A 19,084-nucleotide genomic window follows, 5' to 3' on the forward strand; every position below is an offset into this window, starting at 1 on the left:
ATAATCTGATCGTGTGCACGGGGCTTAATTCTCCATCCCATCTATACTGGGGTATGGGACTCTTCGTGGCTGCTTTGCTGCAGCAGATGTGAACATCTTGTTACTGAGGACTTTTTATGAGGACGGTGAGGGAGTGATCCACATTCCCGATGCCTTCTTCGGACATCTTTGGATAAATGAGGGAATCACAAGGCTTGCAAAGCCACATGGGAAGGTGTTCATCAAAGACAAATATTTTTTTAAAGAAAATTTCTTCTGAGGAGTGCCACATAGTGAAAAATTTGAGGTAATTATTACTTAGTGGAGATGACCCCATCTATAAGGATATACAGTACATATACACATAGCACAAGGCCGTGTTCACCCTACGAGGCTTTTCTCGGGGGTGAAATTCCTTTGAGCCCAGCAAGGTGGTGATCCCACGTCTACGCAGACAGGAAGTCTCTATGGAAGACAGGAAGTGATGTCATGTAGAAGCAGGAATTTCCGGGTGAAAGGGGAGTTGAGAGGAAGTAGAGAGGAGACATTGCTGGAAGTGGCAGCAGAGGAGGTAATAAGATCTTATTTTTCTATTTACACCCTCCGTCATGTTTCGTCCTCTTCCTCCATAGTCACTGTGAGGTCTTTTATCTCCAGCAGATGATGATAAACACATATATAGTGTGGAAACATAGATTATCCCCTTTAGGGGCAGAACATTCCCCCACTTAGTGTTGCAACATTTCCTTTATTTTGGAGATGTGTCACCTTTCCCAGCTATCGAATTATATGACTTTTCTTGGGAACGGGGGATAAAAATGTTATTCGGACGTAAAGGGAATCTTCTTTGGTTTTCTTTGCCGGGAGAGTAAAAATAAGCAGCTCAACACAAGAAAAAAATTTCTGACCCTGCAGGCAATGGCGTACTGCGAGGGGTACAGGGAATGTGGTTCACACCAGGTAACGGCACTCTGGGGGTTTGGATCCATCCCAAACATGACTGCTGTCAGAGAAGAAGAAGCGGCTCTGTAGTGCTATTATTATAGACATTGCCGCACCATTGCAGATAGCGGTAGTTCAGATCCAAGGGGAGGCTCCTCCTCGGATCCCATCACATGACACTGCCCCAAGGGGAGGACTTCCTTCACTCTGGACTGCCACTGATCCACAGAGATCTGCACTAAAAGGGAGTCTGTACTGGGGGGGTATCTGTACTGAGGGATTATGCTGGGAGGGGGTATCTGTACTGTGGGGTTAGGTCAAAGGAGTGTGTACTGAGGGGCTAGGCTGATAAGGGGGTCTGTACTGCGATACATGGGAGTGAAAGGGTCTGTACTAAGAGAGTAGGATAGAAATGATGGAGTCTGTACTAAGGGGTTAGGATGAGAGGGGGGTCTGTACTAAGAGAATAGGATAGAAATGATGGAGTCTGTACTAAGGGGTTAGGATGAGAGGGGGGTCTGTACTAAGAGGGTAGGATAGAAATGATGGAGTCTGTACTAAGGGGTTAGGATGAGCGGGGGGTCTGTACTAAGAGGGTAGGATGGAAATGAAGGAGTCTGTACTGAGGGGTTAGGATGAGAGGGGAGTCTGTACTGAGGGGTTTGGGTGAGGGGGGTCTGTACTGAGGGGTTAGGATGAGGGGGAGGGTCTGTACTGAGGGGTTAGGATGAGAGGGGAGTCTGTACTGGGGGGTTAGGATGAGAGGGGAGTCTGTACTGAGAGGTTAGGATGCGAAGGGGGTCTGTACTGAGGGGTTAGGATGAGGGGGGTCTGTACTGAGAGGGTAGGATGGAAATAAGGGATTCTGTACTGAGGGGTTAGGATAAGAGGGGGGTCTGTACTGAGAGGGTAGGATGGAAATGAGGGAGTCTGTACTGGGGGGGTTAGGATGAGAGGGGGTCTGTACTGAGGGGTTAGAATGAGAGGGGGGCCTGTACTGAGGGTTAAGATGTGAGTAAAGGGTTCTTTACTGAGAGGTTAGGATGAGAATGAGGGGGTCTGTACTGAGGGGGTTAGAATGGAAATGGGGGGGTTATACTGAAGGATTAGGATGCAAGGGGGATGGGGGGTTAGGCTGAGAGGGGTGTCTGTACGTAGGGGCTAACATGGAAGTGAGAGGGTCTGTACTGAGGGGTTAGGGTGGGAGTGGGGTTCTGTACTGAGAGGTTAGGATGGAAATGGGGGAGTCTGTACTGAAAGGTTAGGATGTAAATTAGGGTGTCTGTACTGAGTGTTAGGATGGGAAGGGGATCTGTACTAAAGGGTTAGGATGGGAGGAAGGTCTGTGCTGAAGGGTTAGGATGGAAGTGAGGGGTCTGTACTGAGGGGTTGGGGTGGAAATGGGGGTCTGTACTGAGGGGTTGGGGTGGAAATGGGGGTTCTGTACAGAGGGGATAGGCGGGGGGGGGGGGGAGAATGTTATAGGAAAAATCTGTACTGAGGGGTTATGATGGAAATGGGGGGTCTGCACTGAAGGGTTAGGATGGAAGTGGGAGGGGGGCTGAACTGAGGGGTTGTGATTGAATTAAGGGGTCTGCACTGAAGGGTTAGGATGGGAGGAGGGATTCAGGGCTGTGGAGAAGGAGCTGTACTAGGAGAGAGATTGGAGCTGTTGATGAGATTTGTACTGTAGGGAATGTGGGCTGGGGGGTTTGTTCTGGCAGGAGGGGGATATATTATACAACCAGTACAGTCCAGATAATTCTCTCATCATTTATTGGTCTACAGGAGACCTATATCACATGACCAATGAGGATGGAGGAGGACCGGAGTCACATGACTGAGAGGATACTAAACCTCACCCTGGAGATCATCTACCTGCTGACCGGAGAGGTGAGGAGGATTCTGGGAGGTCACATGACATCACTCTTATCTCTATTAATAAAATACAGACCTGACCGGATAGGTGAGGAGGATTCTGGGATTCTAACATGATATTCCTCTTCTGAAGTCAGGTGATCATATGACCATCACAGTGCCTCCATGTGACTCCCTAAAACCTGAGAGACACAACATGGAGAAGATTCTAGAAGTCACCAAGAAGATGATGGAGCTGCTGACAGGAGAGGTGAGCGGTGCCGGGAATTCTGGGACATTATCCAGTAACAGACAAGGGATGTGTCTGGATGGTGACTGTATCATTGTGTGTGTCAGGTTCCTATAAGGTGTCAGGATGTCACTGTCTATTTCTCCATGGAGGAGTGGGAGTATTTAGAAGGACACAAGGATCTCTACAAGGACGTCATGATGGAGTATCAGCCGCCCCTCACATCACCGGGTAAGAGGAGACTTTATTGTAAAGGAGAGAGCAGTACGGAGGATCCACCTAGATCCCCCATCATCTGATAAACACATAGAAACAATGTATTCAGTCAGTGTGTGTGTTTCCTACAGATGGATCCAGTAATGGGCACCCACCAGAGAGATGTCCCCGTCCTCTGTATTCCCGGGATTCCACACAGGAAGATCATAATTATGCACACCATGATCAGGTAAATAAATAACAACCATAGGTAGTTATGATTTATACACAAGCTTGTTTGTTACAATAAATGTCTTAATATATATTTAGAGTGAAAACCTTGTGGACTATAATATTGCTAAAGAAGAGTATAAAGTGGAGGATGAGGAGTATGGTGCGGTGAAGGAGCTTTTTGAAAGACATAAAGATCTCTGTAAGGATATCATGGTTGAACCACCTAATTACAGAAACCCACCAGAGAGATGTCCCCGTCCTCTGTATTCCCGGGATTCCACACAGGAAGGTCACACCATCCCTCACCATCATCAGGTAGGTGGAGTTGAGGGTCGGGAACATAAAGTGATTGAACTCTCTGACATGTGGAGACGATGTGTGGACTCTACAAGATGATATTTTCTATGTGATCTCACATCATAAATACTTCTATGTTACAGATGTTATTTTCTGCCATTCTGTTGGTTTAGGGTGAAGATCTGATGAACATGAAAGTTGAGGGTGAAGTAGAAGAGACGTATGTGAGGGATGATCAGCAATATACGGAGGAGGCTGGAATGACGAGGACATTCATAGAGGAGGACACTCCTACAGAGATCAGCACAGGTGACCCATAATATATTCTTCGCTTATCACTGCTCTGTTACTGCGCACTGATTGGTCCAGAGTAGGGTGGGAGCTGAGTGATATCAGCCAATGTGGGAAATCTGCTCACTCATATCTACCTGATCCAGACGGAATCTTGATGGAAATGAACTAACCCTCTCAGATCTATTGATGATGTTTTTATATTTTTTCAGGACACGCCAGGGAGAAACCCTCAAAGGATCGTCTCACTTTATCTCCAGGTTGTAAAATGGAAGATGAGGACATCACAGGAGATTGTGGAGGAGAAAACACAATGAGCTCCACTATGGATGGTGGACTTCACAGTGTGGATAGACCATGGAATCCCTCTGACTCTGAGCAACCTCGTACTGTGAGGGACGGTGCCAGAATTCAGAGGAAGAAGAACTTTTCCTGTCCCGAATGTGGGGAAAATTTTAGCTCTGAATTAAGTCTTTCTGTACATCAGAGATCTCACACGGGTGAAAAGCTTTATTCCTGTTCTGAGTGCGGGAGATGTTTTCTTCACAAGTCAAAACTGGTCACACATTACAGATTACACACAGGCGAGAAGCCGTATTGCTGTTCTGAGTGCGGAAAATGTTACCAGCGGAAATTCGACCTTGTTGTACATCAAAGATCCCACACAGGGGAGAAGCCTTACTCCTGTCCTGAGTGCGGAAAATGTTTCTCAAAGAAGTTCGTCCTTTCCGTACATCAGAGATCCCACACAGGCGAGAAGCCATATGTCTGCCCCGAGTGCGGGAAATGTTTTGCACAGAAGTCCGCTTTTTCCAGACATCAGAGTTTTCACACAGGCCAGAAGCCATACTCCTGCCCCCAGTGCGGGAAATGTTTTACACAGAAATCAGACCTTGTTGCACATAAAAGATCTCACTCAGGGGAGAAACCGTATTACTGCACTGAGTGCGGGAAATGTTTTCTCAGTAAATCGGATCTTGCTAAACATCAGAGGTCTCACACAGGGGAGAAGCCATATTCCTGTTCTGAATGCGGGAAATGTTTTTCGGATATGTCCTGTCTTTCCAGTCATCAGAGATCGCACACGGGTGAGAAGCCATATGCCTGCCCCGAATGCGGGAAATGTTATACACGGAAGTCGGGACTTGTTATGCATAAAGCATCTCACTCAGGGGAGAAGCCGTAGTACTGCGTGAAATCCTGAGAACACCCTCCGTGCTCAAGATAGGGTGCCCTAGACCATGTTTGTAATAAAATACTTTCATATGGAAAGCACTATGGAGCTGCTGTATGCTTTATTGTAGTGGCCTCCAAACTGCAGCCCTTTACTTGCCTTTATCCGGCCCTTGTGGCACTATTGCTCCCACTGACACCAATAATGGGGCACTATTCCTCCCACTGACACCAATGATGGGGCACTATTCCTCCCACTGACATCAATGATGGGACACGATTCCTCCCACTGACACCAATGATGGGACACGATTCCTCCCACTGACACCAACAATGGGGCACCATTCCTCCCACTGACACCATGATGGGGCACTATTCCTCCCACTGACACCAATGATGGGGCACTATTCCTCCCACTGACACCAATGATGGGACACTATTCCTCCCACTGACACTAACAATGGGGCACTATTCCTCCCGCTGACACCAATGATGGGGCACTATTCCTCCCATTGATACCAATGATGGGGCACTATTCCTCCCACTGATACCAATGATGGGGCACTATTCCTCCCACTGATACCAATGATGGGGCACTATTCCTCCCACTGATACCAATGATGGGGCACTATTCCTTCCAGTAACACCAACGATGGGGCACTATTCCTCTCGCTGACACCAACGATGGGGCACTATTCCTCTCACTGACACCAATGATGGACACTATTCCTATCACTGACACCAACGATGGGGCACTATTCCTCTTACTAACACCAAGGATGGTGCACTATTCCTCTCACTGACACCAATAATGGGGCACTATTCCTCTCACTGACACCAACAATAGGGCACTATTCCTTCCACTGACACCAACATTGGGGCATAATTCCTGCTACTGACATTAACAATGGGGCACTTTTTCTCCCTGCATCCATCCCAGTGATGGAGCAGTATTTCTCCCACTGACACCAACAATGGGGCACTATTCTTCAAAATGACACCAACAATGGGGCACTATTCTTCCAAATGACACCAACGATGGGGCACTATTCTTATCAGTAAAATCAACAAAGGAGGGAATTTTTCTCCCACTCACACCAACGATAGGGCACTATTCCCCCCAATGACGCCAATGATGTGGATTGGCCAAGGCCTTATAAATATTCACGGCAGCTCCTCCTAACCCCCCCACCCTCTAGTTCTAGAAGATTCTGCAACTTTCTAGATCAGGGGGCGGCACCAGGGATGGTCTGCTCACTCTGTCCTCTCTTGCTCCTGTGCTGCTAGTAAGGTTTCCTTCTCTGTGTTATAGCAGGATCCTTCCAGCACCTGAGCCCCAGCCCTAGGCAGGAACCCCCCACCCCTCCCCAGACTAGGGGGCACCCCTGAGGGCCTCCACAGCCTCTTCAACAATGTATCTTTTATCTTCCACCTGACTACCCTGCTGGCATGGCCCATGTCTATTTATGAGGTAAGCTCTGCCCCCTGGGGATTGGCCAAGGCTGTTGCGGTTTTTAACATTCAGCTCCTGTAGGCTTCGATAAAAGTATCCAAACAGTGGAAACTCATCTGAGATTCAGAAGTTGCTCATTGCTCAAGGAACCTCTATCAACCTCCAAAGGAACCCTAGGGCTTTTGATGAGCTCTTTAAAAAAAAAAAAAAAGGGTTACTTAGGTATGCTTCTAATTTAATTTGCATCCAGCGTCCTGCTCCTGTAGGTGGCAGCATCAAACCCATCCTTGAAGAAGCAAGCTGTGTCCTTCAGTTAACTCAGAGAAAAAGATTTTACGGTAAGTACAAATATCCAATTTTTCTGAATGAATAGGGGTATCATATACCCCCTACTCTTTCATATGGTGGGGTCCTGGTATCGGGGAGGGGCTCCCTTATAATTAAAAGGGCTTCCAGATTTCAATAAGTCCCCCCCCCCCCCGCAACCAGGGTTGTGGGGAAGAGGCCCCTTATCATCATGGAAATAAAGTTCATTGCCCGGGTGGGGGGGGGGGGTGTCAAATGGTCGTTGCTGTCTTTAACATTCAACTCCTGTTGGCTTCCACGAGGGCACCCAAACAGTGGGAACTCATCTGAGATTCAGAAGTTGCATATTGCTCAAGGAACCGCAAGCAACCTCTGAAGGAACTCTGGTTGAGAAAGGCTGTCCTAGTGAGTCTGGACTGGGGATTGAATCCCCAAAGGGGGTAAAAGCTTTAAATTTTTGATATGAGGGCCAACAGAGAACATGAGCTCATATTTTTGGTGTTACTAAGAAGTGATCAAGGAGAAATAAAGAAAGGTAGTATAATTGGATCAGGTTTCCAGATGGATGAGGGCACAGAAGACGTTATTGATGAACTATGTGTGTTCTCCAGTAGAGGACTACTTTGCACAGGTAGGGATCAAAGAGAAGCACCTATCGGGTTGATCCATTTTTGCAGAGTGTGTGTGAAAACTAGCTTGCTTAAACAAAACTAATTTAGCTCTATAGCAGCACAGGAGGATTATTGTAAATATGGTCAGTGATGAACTGTTCAAAAACCGTGTGTCTGCGTTTTTACTGTTTTTATGAATGAGTAGGGGAACTACTGTATATACTCCTTCATATAGGGAATCCGGTATCAGGGGGTTTGGTTTCCCTTACTATTAAAGGGGCTTCCAGATTCTGATAAGCCCCCAGCCACAGACCCCCACATACACCAGGCCAGGGTTGTGGAGAAGAGGCCCTTGTCCTCATCAACATGGAGATAAATTCCTTTGCCAAGGGGGTTCAAAAGGCCATTATTGTTTTGTTTTTTTACAGTCAGCTCCTGTTGACTTCAATGGGGTTCAGATTTGGCATCCCAACTTTTTTCTTTTTAGTTTCTATTGAGTAGAAAATGTTTATAGTACAGTACAGGTGGTCACAAAAAGGACAAAAAAAATCAAGTAACAATAGCAAAAGCACAGTGCGGGACAATGTTGTCTGTTCAACTCATGAATATGTAAGCATGTTAACCTATCTGTCTGAAAACGTAATAGATGCACTTTTCCAAATACAAGTACACTCACTGATACTATATTCTTTAAGTATATAAATAGTAAGAAAGTGAGGCCAGAACACATTGGCCCCATAGAGGAAAATGCATATAAAAACTAAAGAAAAGGCCTTTAAAAAATATAAGGCTGAGGGGTCATTGGCAGCATTCCAACATTACAAAGAATGCAATAAGAAATGTAAGAGCGCAATCAAGGCAGCTAAAAAAGAACACGAAAGGCACATAGTGGAAGAGAGTAAAAAAAAAAACAAGAAATTCTTTAAGTATATAAATAGTAACAAAGTGAGGCCAGAACATATTGGCCCCATAAAGGATGATGAAGGGAATCTGGATATAAAGGACAGAGAGAAGGCGAAGGTTCTAAATAAATTCTTCTCCTCAGTCTTCACAAAAGAATTAGGGGGATACAGTAACCTAGACTGTAATGTGAAAGTTAATACCACATCACAGGAAGCACCCTCGTGGTTAACAGAAGACAGACTCAGAACTAGACTCGAAAAACGTAATTTAAATAAGTCACCGGGACCAGATGGCTTACTCCGGAGGGTCCTTAAAGAACTCAGCCAGGTGATAGCCAGACCATTGTTTGTAATTTTTATGGACAGTCTACTGATGGAAATGGTACTAGCTGATTGGAGAAAAGCCAACGTGGCACCAATATTTGAAAAAGGGCCGAGATATATCCCAGGGAATTATAGGCCAGTCAGCCTAACATCAATAGTCTGCAAGCTATTGGAGGGGACGATAAGGGACTATATACAAGATTTAAGTAATACAAACGGTATTATTAGTAGTAATCAGCATGGATTCATGAAGAATTGTTCTTGCCAGTCCAATCTATTAACCTTCTATGAAGAAGTAAGCTGCCATCTAAATAAAGGAAGGTCTGTGAATGTGGTGTATCTGGATAAAAGAAGGCCTGTGGATGTGGTGTATCTGGATAAAGGAAGGCCAGTCAATGGGGTGTATCTGGATAAAGGAAGGCCTGTGGATGGGGTGTATCTGGATAAAGGAAGGCCTGTAGATGTGGTGTATCTGGATAAAGGAAGACCTGTGGATGTGGTGTATCTGGATAAAGGAAGGCCTGTGGATGTGGTGTATCTAGATAAAGGAAGGTCTGTGGATGTGGTGTATCTAGATAAAGGAAGGCCTGTGGATGTGGTTTATTGAGATAAAGGAAGGCCTGTGGATGTGATGTATCTGGATAAAGGAAGGTCTGTGGATGTGGTGTATCTAGATAAAGGAAGGCCTGTGAATGTGTTGTATCTGAATAAAGGAAGACGTTTGGTTGTGGTGGATCTGGATAAAGGAAGGTCTGTGGATGTGGTGTATCTAGATAAAGGAAGGCCTGTGGATGTGGTGTATCTGGATAAAGGAAGGCCTGTGGATGTGGTGTATCTGGATAAAGGAAGGCCTGTGGATGTGTTGTATCTGGATAAAGGAAGGCCTGTGGATGTGGTGTATCTGGATAAAGGAAGGCCTGTGGATGTGTTGTATCTGGATAAAGGAAGACCTGTGGTTGTGGTATATCTGGATAAAGGAAGGCCTGTGGATGTGGTGTATCTGGATAAAGGAAGGCCTGTGGTGTATCTGGATAAAAGAAGGCCTGTGGATGTGGTGTATCTGGATAAAGGAAGGCCTGTGGTGTAACTGGATAAAAGAAGGCCTATGGATGTGGCGTACCTGGATAAAAGAAGGCCTGTGGATGTGGTGTATCTGGATAAAGGAAAGCCTGTGGATGTGGTGTATCTGGACTTCTCAAAGGCATTTGACACCGTTCCCCACAAACGCTTACTGTACAAACTAAGGTACGTAGGTATGGATCATAGGGTGAGTACCTGGATTTAAAACTGGCTTCAGGGGCGAGTCCAGGGGGTGGTGATAAGTGGGGAGTACTCGGATTGGTCAGGTGTGGGAAGTGGGGACCCCCAAGGATCTTTCTTGGGAACCAGTCCTGTTTAATTTATTCATAAGCGATCTGGAGGATGGGATGACCAGTACAATCTCGGTATTTGCGGACGATACTAAGCTAAGCAGAGCAATAACTTCTATGCGGGATGTGGTAGCCTTACAAGCAGACCTGAACAAAATAATGGGGGTGGGCATCTACATGGAAATGAGGTTTAATGTTGGAAAATGTAAGGTAATGCATTTGGGTGCAAGAAATACGAACGCAAGTTACTCACTAGGGGGAAAACCTCTGGGGGGAATCTAAGATGGAAAAGGACCTGGGGGGTCCTAGTAGACAACACGCTTTTTTCAACCTCACTAACTATGTAACTGACCAGCCATAACATTCTGATTACTGACAGGAAGAGTGACCAACTGAAAGTGGGTGGGATATATTAGGCAGCAAGTGAACATGTTGTCCCTGAAGTTGATGTGTTGAAAGCAGAAAAAAACAGCAAGTAAGTAAGGATTTGAGGGACTTTGACAAGGACCAAATTGTAACATCTAGATAACTGAGTCAGAGCAACTCCAAAACTGCAGCTCCTGTGAGATGTTTCTGGTCTGCAGTGGTCAGGACCGACCAAAAGTGGTCCAAGGAAGGAAAACCAGCCAACCGGTGACAGGGTTGTGGGCAGCCAAGGCTCATTGATGGAGGTGGGGAGGGAAGGCTCATTGATGGAGGTGGGGAGGGAAGGTTCAGTGATGGAGGTGGGGGGAGGGAAGGCTCATTGGTGGGGGGAGGCTCATTAATGGAGCTGGGGAGAGGAAAAGCTCAATGATGGAGGTGGGTAGGCTCATTTATGGAGGTGGGGGGGAGGCTCATTGATGGAGGTGGGGAGGGAGGGCTCATTGATGGAGGTGAGGAGGGAAGGCTCATTGATGGAGGTGGGGAAGAAAGGCTCATTCGTGGAGCTGGTGAGAGAAGGCTCATTGATGAAGGTGGTGAGAAAAGGCTCATTCGTGGAGGTGGGAAGGGAAGGCTCCTTGATGGAAGTGAAGAGGGAAGGCTCATTGGTGGGGGGGGGGGGGCTCTCATTGATAGAGGTGGTGAAAGAAGGCTCATTGATGGAGGTGGGGAAGAAAGCCTCATTCATGGAGGTGGGAGGGGGGCTCATTGATGGAGGTGGTGAAAGAAGGCTCATTGATGGAGGTGGGGAGGGAAGCCTTATTGATGGAGGTGGGAGGGGGGCTTATTGATGGAGGTGATGAGGGAAGGATTATTGATGGAGTAGGGAGGGAAGGCTCATTGATGGAGGAGGGGAGGTAAGGATTATTGATGGAGGTGGGGGGAAGGCTAGCCTGTGTAGTCTGATCCAGTAGAAGAGCTACTGGAGCTCAAATTGCTGGAAAAATAATTTCTGGTTGTAATAGAAAGGTGTCGGAACACACAGAGCTTCACAGTTTGTTTTGTATGGGGTTGTGTAGCCGAAGAAGGGTGAGGGTGGTCATGGTGACCCGTGTCCACAGCCAAAAGAATCTACAATGGGCACGTGTGCAACAGAATTGATTTTGAGGAACACAACAATGACTTGAGAAGTTGACTTGTCCTCCAAATTCTCCAGATCTCAATCCAATCAAATATCTGTAGGATGTGCTGGAAAAACAAGTCCGATCTACAGAGGCCCCACTTGATAACTTACAGAACCTAAAGGATCTGCTTATGACGGCTGGGTGCCAGATACCACAGCATACCTTTAGAGGTCTAGAGGAGGCAGTGCCTCAATGGTATATGGTGGGTGGACATAATGTTATGGCCAGTGATGCTGATTGGTGTATACCTAGTACTTAAAAGAGGGGTAATTTTTGCATATTACGGCTAGATACAGTACATATGTGTTGGCCTAGAAGTTTATCATGGATTAACTGAGGGGGGGGGGGGCTAACCCTGGAGTCTTCAACCAGTTGTTCCATAACTTCGTAAATTTATTAGGACATTCCTTATGTTTATACATCCGTCTCCTCACAGTAGGGTATCCATTACCACCCTTAAGCACATAAAATAAGTTGGGGGAGCTGCGGAGATCCACTTCTGCGCTATGAATTTACATGCTATGAATAATAAGTCAAGGATAGCTGTATAAGTGTCAGTGCTCCTCGTACAGTTTTTTGTGCTTTTTAACCAGGACCTCCTTCTTTTGCTGATAGCGCCGTTGTTGCATTTCCTGCAGAGTTGCGGTGGAAGGAGAGGCGGTGGAGCAATCTATAGGATATACGGTGCATATACACACAAGGCATCAACCGATATAGTTTTTTCATTGCCGTTACCGATATTTTGGTCATCGCGTAACGGTATTTATTTTTTTTTACTTGACAGGTACTCTTGTGGAGGGATCTTCTTGGGGTCTAAAAGACCCCAAACCCCTCCTCTGCACTTAAAAGCATTCAAAACACCAAGTTTGGCTATTTTGAATGCTGTCATTTTTTTGAATCTGGCGCCACTTCCGGGTTTTTGCATGGAGACCCGATCAGAGCCAAATGCGGCTTTGATCGGGACTTCTGTGGCTGTTCTGGTGTGTTGCCCGGGACTGGAGACACGGGCGAGCCGTGGAAGGCGGCGGGAGGAGGGGGGGGGACGTCCCCTCCTGCTCCTTGTAATGACAGCCAAGCGGCTTCTCAGCTACATCGGTTGTCATTACAAGACAGTCGACCGTTGGCTATGAACGCCGGTACCGAGGTGATGCCTCTAGCTGCAGGCATCACTCCGGTACAAGCACTTTCCGAAATATCGGTAATATTGGCAGCCTTGGTGGTCGATTCTGATATATTGGGGAAAGTGCATATCGGCCCTCGATATATCGTCGATCCCTAATACACACACAGCACAAGGACGTGTTCAACCTACGAGATGTTTTTCAGGGCTGCAGCTCCACTGAGCTCCACAAGGTGGTGATCTCTTTTATACCATAGAGATAGGAAGTCTCTATGGAAGACAAGGAATGATGTCAGAGTATAAATAGGAAGTTCTGGGTGAAAGGTGAGTTGGGAGGAAGTAGAGAGGAGACATTGCTGGAACTGGCAGCAGAAGAGGTAATAAGATCTTATTTTATATTTACTCCCAGTAACCCCCCCGTCATGTTACGTCCTCTTCCTCCATAGTCACTGTGACGTCTTTTATCTCCAGCAGATGATGATATACACATATATAGTGTGGAAACCTAGATCAACCCCTTTAGGGTCAGAAATTTCCCCTACTTACGGGGCCAGGACATTCTCTTCAGCTTGGAGATGTCATCCTTTTCTACCTAGGGGTTGAAGGGTTTATTCGGACGTAAGGGGAATTTTCTTCAGTTTTCTTTGCCGGGAGATTAAAAACGAAGTAAAAGTAAACCGCTCAAATCAAAACCAACTTTACATAGAAAATGGAACTTCTCATCCGGTAGGCAATGGCGTACTCATGGGGGTGCCAGTGATTGTAGTTTGTACGCCACCCTCCCGACATTTTTCTTTTTTGTGTTGCCGTCAGACAGGTAGAAGCGTCTCTGTAGAGATAGTATAATAGGCATTGCAGCGCCACTTCTATTTGTCTTGACAGTGGCAGTTCAGATCGAAGGGGAGGCTCCACCTTCACTCTGGTCACATGACACAGCTGAGGAGGAGGACTTCCGTCACTCTGAACTGCCGCTTATAAGTAAGGATGCCTGCACTAAAGGGGGTCTGTACTTCAGGGTTTGACTGAGAGATGGTCTGTAATGAAGACATAGGTCGGGGAGGTGGGGGGGATCTGTACTGAGGGGATCTATTGAGGGGGTATGCATGGAGGGGTTTGGCCGAGGCAGAAGGGAGGACATACCTCACTCTGAACTGCCACTTATAAGTAAGGATGCCTGCACTAAAGGGAGTCTGTAATGAAGAGATAGGCAAGGGGGGTGTGTACTGAGGGGACAGGCCGGGAGGGGCATCTATTGGGGGAGTGTGTATGGAGGGGTTTGGCTGGAGGCTGAAGGGAGGACATTCCGCACTCTGAACTGCCACTAATCGATAAAAAGATCTTCACGAAAGGCGAGTCTGCAAAGGAGTGTTAGTCCTGGGAAAGGGGGGAGGGCTGTACTATGGGGTTATGCTGGAAGGTGTTGTCTACAATTGGGGGGGTCTGGATTAAGGGATTGCATGCAAGGGCAGCTATTTGGAAATATGTACTGAGAATTAAGGGCAAAGAAGGGATAGAATAGGAGTGGGGGGTCTATACTGATGATTTAGGCTGGAAGGGGGGTCTGTACTGAGGGGTTATGCTGGGTAGAGGGATCTGTACCAAGAGGTTAGGATGGAAGGGTCTGCGGACTCTGCACCAAGAGGTAAGGATGGGAGGGGGGTCTCTACTGGGGGGGGGGTCTGCAGCAAGAGGTTAGGATGGGAGGGAGGGTCTGCAGTGAGAGGTTAGGATGGGAGGGGGTCTGTACAGGGGGAGTCTGTACCAAGAGGTTAGGATGGAGGGGGGGGGTCTGTACTAGGAGGTCTGTACCAAGAGGTTAGAATGGAGTGGGGGGGTGGGGTCTGTACTGGGGGGTCCCCACCAAGAGGTTAGGATAGTTACATAGTGAGGTTGAAAAAAGACACCAGTCCATCCAGTTCAATATATGATGAGTGTGTATGTGTTTATGTCAATAGTACATTGTATACCCCTGTATGTTGTACATTGTATACCCCTGTATGTTGTACATTGTATACCCCTGTATGTTGTGGTCATTAAGGTGCCCATCTAATAGTTTTTTGAAACTATCGATGCTCCCTGCTGATACCACTGCATATGGAAGAGAATTCCACATCCTTACCACTCTGACGGTATAAGAACCCTTTACGCAGTTTAAGGTTAAACCGCTTCTGTTCTAATTTTAATGTATGGCCGCTAGTCCTTTAATATTCCCTTTCGCTGAAAAGTTTGTTCCCTATGCTAGGGTCACCAGTACGGTATTTGTACATTGATATCATATCCCCCCTCAATCGTCTCTTCTCCAGAGAGAATAAGTTCAATGCTTGTAGTCTTTCCTCATAGCTGATGTCCTCCATTCCCCTAATTATTTTTGTTGCCCTTCTCTGGACTCTTTCCAGTTCCAGCACATCCTTTCTGAGGACCGGTGCCCAGTCTGGACGTAATACTCCAGATGAGGCTGGACCAGAGTCTCGTAGAGTGGGACAATTACCATTTTATCTCTGGAGTGAATCCCCTTTTTTATACATGCCAGTATTCTGTTGACTTTGCTTGCAGCGGCTTGGCATTGCATGCCTTTGCTGAGCTTGTCGTCTACCAGTACCCCCAGGTCCTTTTCCATCTTAGATTCCCCCAAACCCCCCCCCCCCTTTCCAGTGAGTAACTTGTGTTGGGATTTCTGGCACCTACATGCATTACCTTACATTATCCAAAATTAAATTGGCCTCAGCTTGTTGATCGCGGGCTGCGTGTGGGGACGGCTGCACCAGTTTGGCTGCAAGACGGGTGTTCTGTTGGTGTCTGAGCTTGGGCTGCGAGGATTACTTGTTTTCACTGCTGCCCATATAGGAGAGGCTGGCTTGGGACCTAGCTGGACCCAATCTAATTTAATTGATTGATCACGGAAGGGCTTTCTGGATACTCTTTTGCTTTTGCTTCACTGGCTTTTCTAGATCTTCCTCCCTAGGAAACACCTCACTAGCTTGCGGCGATCATAAGTTGTTGTCTGCTGCACTGATTTAATAAATATTTTCTGGTGGATCCGACTTTGGACAATCACATCTGGTAGTGATTCCACCCTCCAGGTCTTGTTGATTCATGCTGACTATTTAAGCGGTGTTAATACTACTATTTGGATCCTGAAGAAGCCCCTGCGTTTGGGCAAAACGCGTTGATCCTGAATTACCCACATCTTTTGTACCTGATTGTGCTTAGTCAGATACACCATCTGCATAAATGTATTGTTAAACGTGGTGTTTGTTTTTAACATTTGATATACTAATACATTTTTTCTTCACCCCTGGAGCCAGTTCTCTATCCAGGTACTCACCCTATGGTTTATACCTACGTACCTTAGTTTGTACAGTAAGCGTTTGTGGGGAACTGTATCAAATGCCTTTGCAAAGTCCAGATACACCACATCCACAGGCCTTCCTTTATCTACATACACCAACATACACAGGCCTTCCTTTATCCAGATACACCACATCCACAGGCCTTCCTTTATCCAGATACACCACATCCACAGGACTTCCTTTATCCAGATACACCACATCCACTGTCCTTCCTTTATCCAGATACACCACATCCACTGGCCTTCCTTTATCCAGATACACCATGTCCACATGCCTTCCTTTATCCAGATATACCACATCCACAGGACTTCCTTTATCCAGATACACCACATCCACAGTCCTTCCTTTATCCAGATATACCACATCCACAGGCCTTCCTTTATCTAGATGGCAGCTCACTTCTTCATATAAGGTTAATAGATGGGTCTGGCAAGAACAATTCTTCATGAATCAATGCTGATTACTACTATTAATACCGTTTTAATTACTAAAGTCTTGTATGTGGTCCCTTATCATCCCCTCCAAAATCTTGCAGACTACCGATGTTAAGCTAACCGGCCTATAATTCCCCAGGCTATATCCCGGCCCTTTTTTAAATATTGGTACCACGTTGGCTTTTCTCCAATCAGCTGGAACCATTCCCGTCAGTAGACTATCCATATAAATTAAGAACAATGGTCTGGCTATCACCTGGCTGAGTTCTTTAAGGACCCTCGGGTGTAAGCCATCTGGTCCTGGTGACTTATTTATGTTAAGTTTTTCAAGTCTAGTTCTGAGTCTGTCTTCTGTTTACTATGAGGGTGCTTCCTGTGACGTTTATCCCCCCCCCCCAATATTTTTGTGAAGACTGAGGAGAAGAATTTATTTAGAACCTTCACCTTCTCTCTGTCCTTTATAGCCAGATTCTCTTTGTCATCCTTTATGGGGCCAATATGTTCTGGCCTCACTTTGTTGCTATTTATATACTTAAAGAATTTCTTGGGTTTTTTTTTTTACTCTCTTCTGCTATGTGCCTTTTGTGTTCTATCTTAGCTGTCTTGATTGCGCTCTTACATTTCTTATTGCATTCTTTGTAATGTTGGAATGCTGCCAATGGCCCCTCAGCCTTGTACTTTTTAAAGTCCTTTTCTTTAGTTTTTAAATGCATTTTTACATTGGAGTTTGACCACCCAGGGTTTATTTTAGCTCTTTTAAATGTATTCCCCATTTGAATGCACTGGCCAATACCTTTATTTGGTATGTTCTTAAAGCACTCCCATTTTTCCTCCGTGTTCTTTGTTTCTAGGATTCTATCCCATTTTATATTGTCTAACAAAGAGCACAGTTTAGGGAAATTGGCTATTTTGAAATTCAGTGTCCTTGTATTACCCTTGTGTTTCCTATTTATATGAGTTATAATGGAACTAATTGACCTATGGTCACTGTTTCCTAAGTTGCCCCGTATTTCTACATCCGCAATCAGGTCTGTATTGTTAGTAATCAGTAAGTCTAGTAATTCATTATTTTTTGTCGGTGCGTTCAACATCTGACCCAGGAAATTGTCCTGCAAAACATTTTGGAAATGGCGAGCCCTAGATGAATGCGCGGTTCCTTCTGCCCAGTCTATATCTGGATAATTAAATTCCCCATCCTTTCCGCCATTCCAAGCTGTTTTAGGAGGTCCACCTCCCCTTCCATCCTGGTTGGGAGGCCCATAGCATAATCCCAATATTACTTTCCCCATAGTTGAAAAATTATCTGCCTCGGGTGCCCGATATGCCAGGTATGTGCTGGTAGGCCAAAGGGCAAGAGGCTCTCCTCTAAACACTAAACTGAATGTTCCTCTGTATGTAATCCCACTGGGGGTCGTTCTTCCATGACAGAAACCCTCATATTATCCCCCATACACCCCTCTCCTAATATTTTACAACCAGTACAATCCAGATAATTTTCTATTATCAATTATTGGTCTACAGGAAACCTGTATAGATCAAATGAGGATGGAGGAGGACCGGAGTCACATGACTGAGAGGATACTAAACCTCACCCTGAAGATCATCTATCTGCTGACCGGAGAGGTGAGGAGGATTCTGGGAGGTCACATGACATCACTCTTATCTCTAATAATAAAACACAGACCTGACCGGAGAGGTGAGGAGGATTCTGGGAGGTCACATGACATCACTCTTATCTCTATTAATAAAACACAGACCTGACCGGAGAGGTGAGGAGGATTCTGGGAGGTCACATGACATCACTCTTATCTCTAGTAATAAAACACAGACCTGACCGGAGAGGTGAGAAGGATTCTGGGAGGTCACATGACATCACTCTTATCTCTATTAATAAAACACAGACCTGACCGGAGAGGTGAGGAGGATTCTGGGATACTAACATGATATTCCTATTGGTTCTCCAATACAGAGATTTCCTCTTCTGAAGTCAGGTGATCATATGACCATCACAGTGCCTCCATGTGACTCCCTAAAACCTGAGAGACACAACATGGAGAAGATTCTAGAAGTCACCAAGAAGATGATGGAGCTGCTGACAGGAGAGGTGAGCGGTGCCGGGAATTCTGGGACATTATCCAGTAACAGACAAGAGATGTGTCTGGATGGTGACTGTATCATTGTGTGTGTCAGGTTCCTATAAGGTGTCAGGATGTCACTGTCTATTTCTCCATGGAGGAGTGGGAGTATTTAGAAGGACACAAGGATCTCTACAAGGACGTCATGATGGAGAATCAGCCGCCCCTCACATCACCGGGTAAGAGGAGACTTTATTGTAAAGGAGAGAGCAGTACGGAGGATCCACCTAGATCCCCCATCATCTGATAAACACATAGAAACAATGTATTCAGTCAGTGTGTGTGTTTCCTACAGATGGATCCAGTAATGGGAA

At 46.0% G+C, this 19,084-nt stretch overlaps 7 protein-coding genes across 7 annotated transcripts in view; 3 read left to right on the forward strand and 4 right to left on the reverse strand.

Moving 5' to 3' along the window:
- Positions 1–5,231, forward strand: part of LOC309563956 (uncharacterized protein) — a gene marked incomplete at both ends in the record, with an annotated part of 64,247 nt that extends 59,016 nt beyond the window's left edge. Inside the window, 1 exon segment of the mRNA XM_082268586.1 lies at positions 4,258–5,231. Coding sequence (XP_082124712.1) covers positions 4,258–5,231 — 974 coding nt within the window.
- LOC309564447 (uncharacterized protein) overlaps positions 1–19,084 on the reverse strand; it is a 714,240-nt gene that overhangs the window by 354,871 nt on the left and 340,285 nt on the right.
- The window catches only part of LOC309563950 (uncharacterized protein), a gene marked incomplete at its 3' end in the record, with an annotated part of 302,349 nt that overhangs the window by 175,693 nt on the left and 107,572 nt on the right, over positions 1–19,084 (reverse strand). The window lies entirely within an intron of this gene.
- The window catches only part of LOC309563951 (uncharacterized protein), a gene marked incomplete at its 3' end in the record, with an annotated part of 261,782 nt that overhangs the window by 148,079 nt on the left and 94,619 nt on the right, over positions 1–19,084 (reverse strand). The window lies entirely within an intron of this gene.
- The window catches only part of LOC309563953 (uncharacterized protein), a gene marked incomplete at its 3' end in the record, with an annotated part of 229,314 nt that overhangs the window by 116,108 nt on the left and 94,122 nt on the right, over positions 1–19,084 (reverse strand). The gene's annotated exons all lie outside the window — the stretch shown is intronic.
- LOC309563957 (oocyte zinc finger protein XlCOF7.2-like) lies at positions 2,737–3,558 on the forward strand (the record flags this gene model as incomplete). The annotated part of the gene is made up of 3 exons (XM_082268587.1): positions 2,737–2,808; positions 3,148–3,259; positions 3,554–3,558. The coding sequence occupies 3 exons, from the start codon at positions 2,737–2,739 to the stop codon at positions 3,556–3,558; spliced, it is 189 nt and encodes a 62-aa protein (XP_082124713.1).
- On the forward strand, positions 11,081–18,943 carry LOC309563958 (uncharacterized protein; the record flags this gene model as incomplete). The annotated part of the gene is made up of 3 exons (XM_082268588.1): positions 11,081–11,167; positions 18,157–18,258; positions 18,605–18,943. 3 exons carry the CDS (start codon positions 11,081–11,083, stop codon positions 18,833–18,835), a joined length of 420 nt encoding a protein of 139 aa, XP_082124714.1. The 3' UTR covers positions 18,836–18,943.

The sequence above is a fragment of the Pelophylax lessonae genome (assembly GCF_965119305.1).
Source record: "Pelophylax lessonae genome assembly, chromosome: 9".
Classification (NCBI taxonomy): Eukaryota; Metazoa; Chordata; class Amphibia; order Anura; family Ranidae; genus Pelophylax; species Pelophylax lessonae.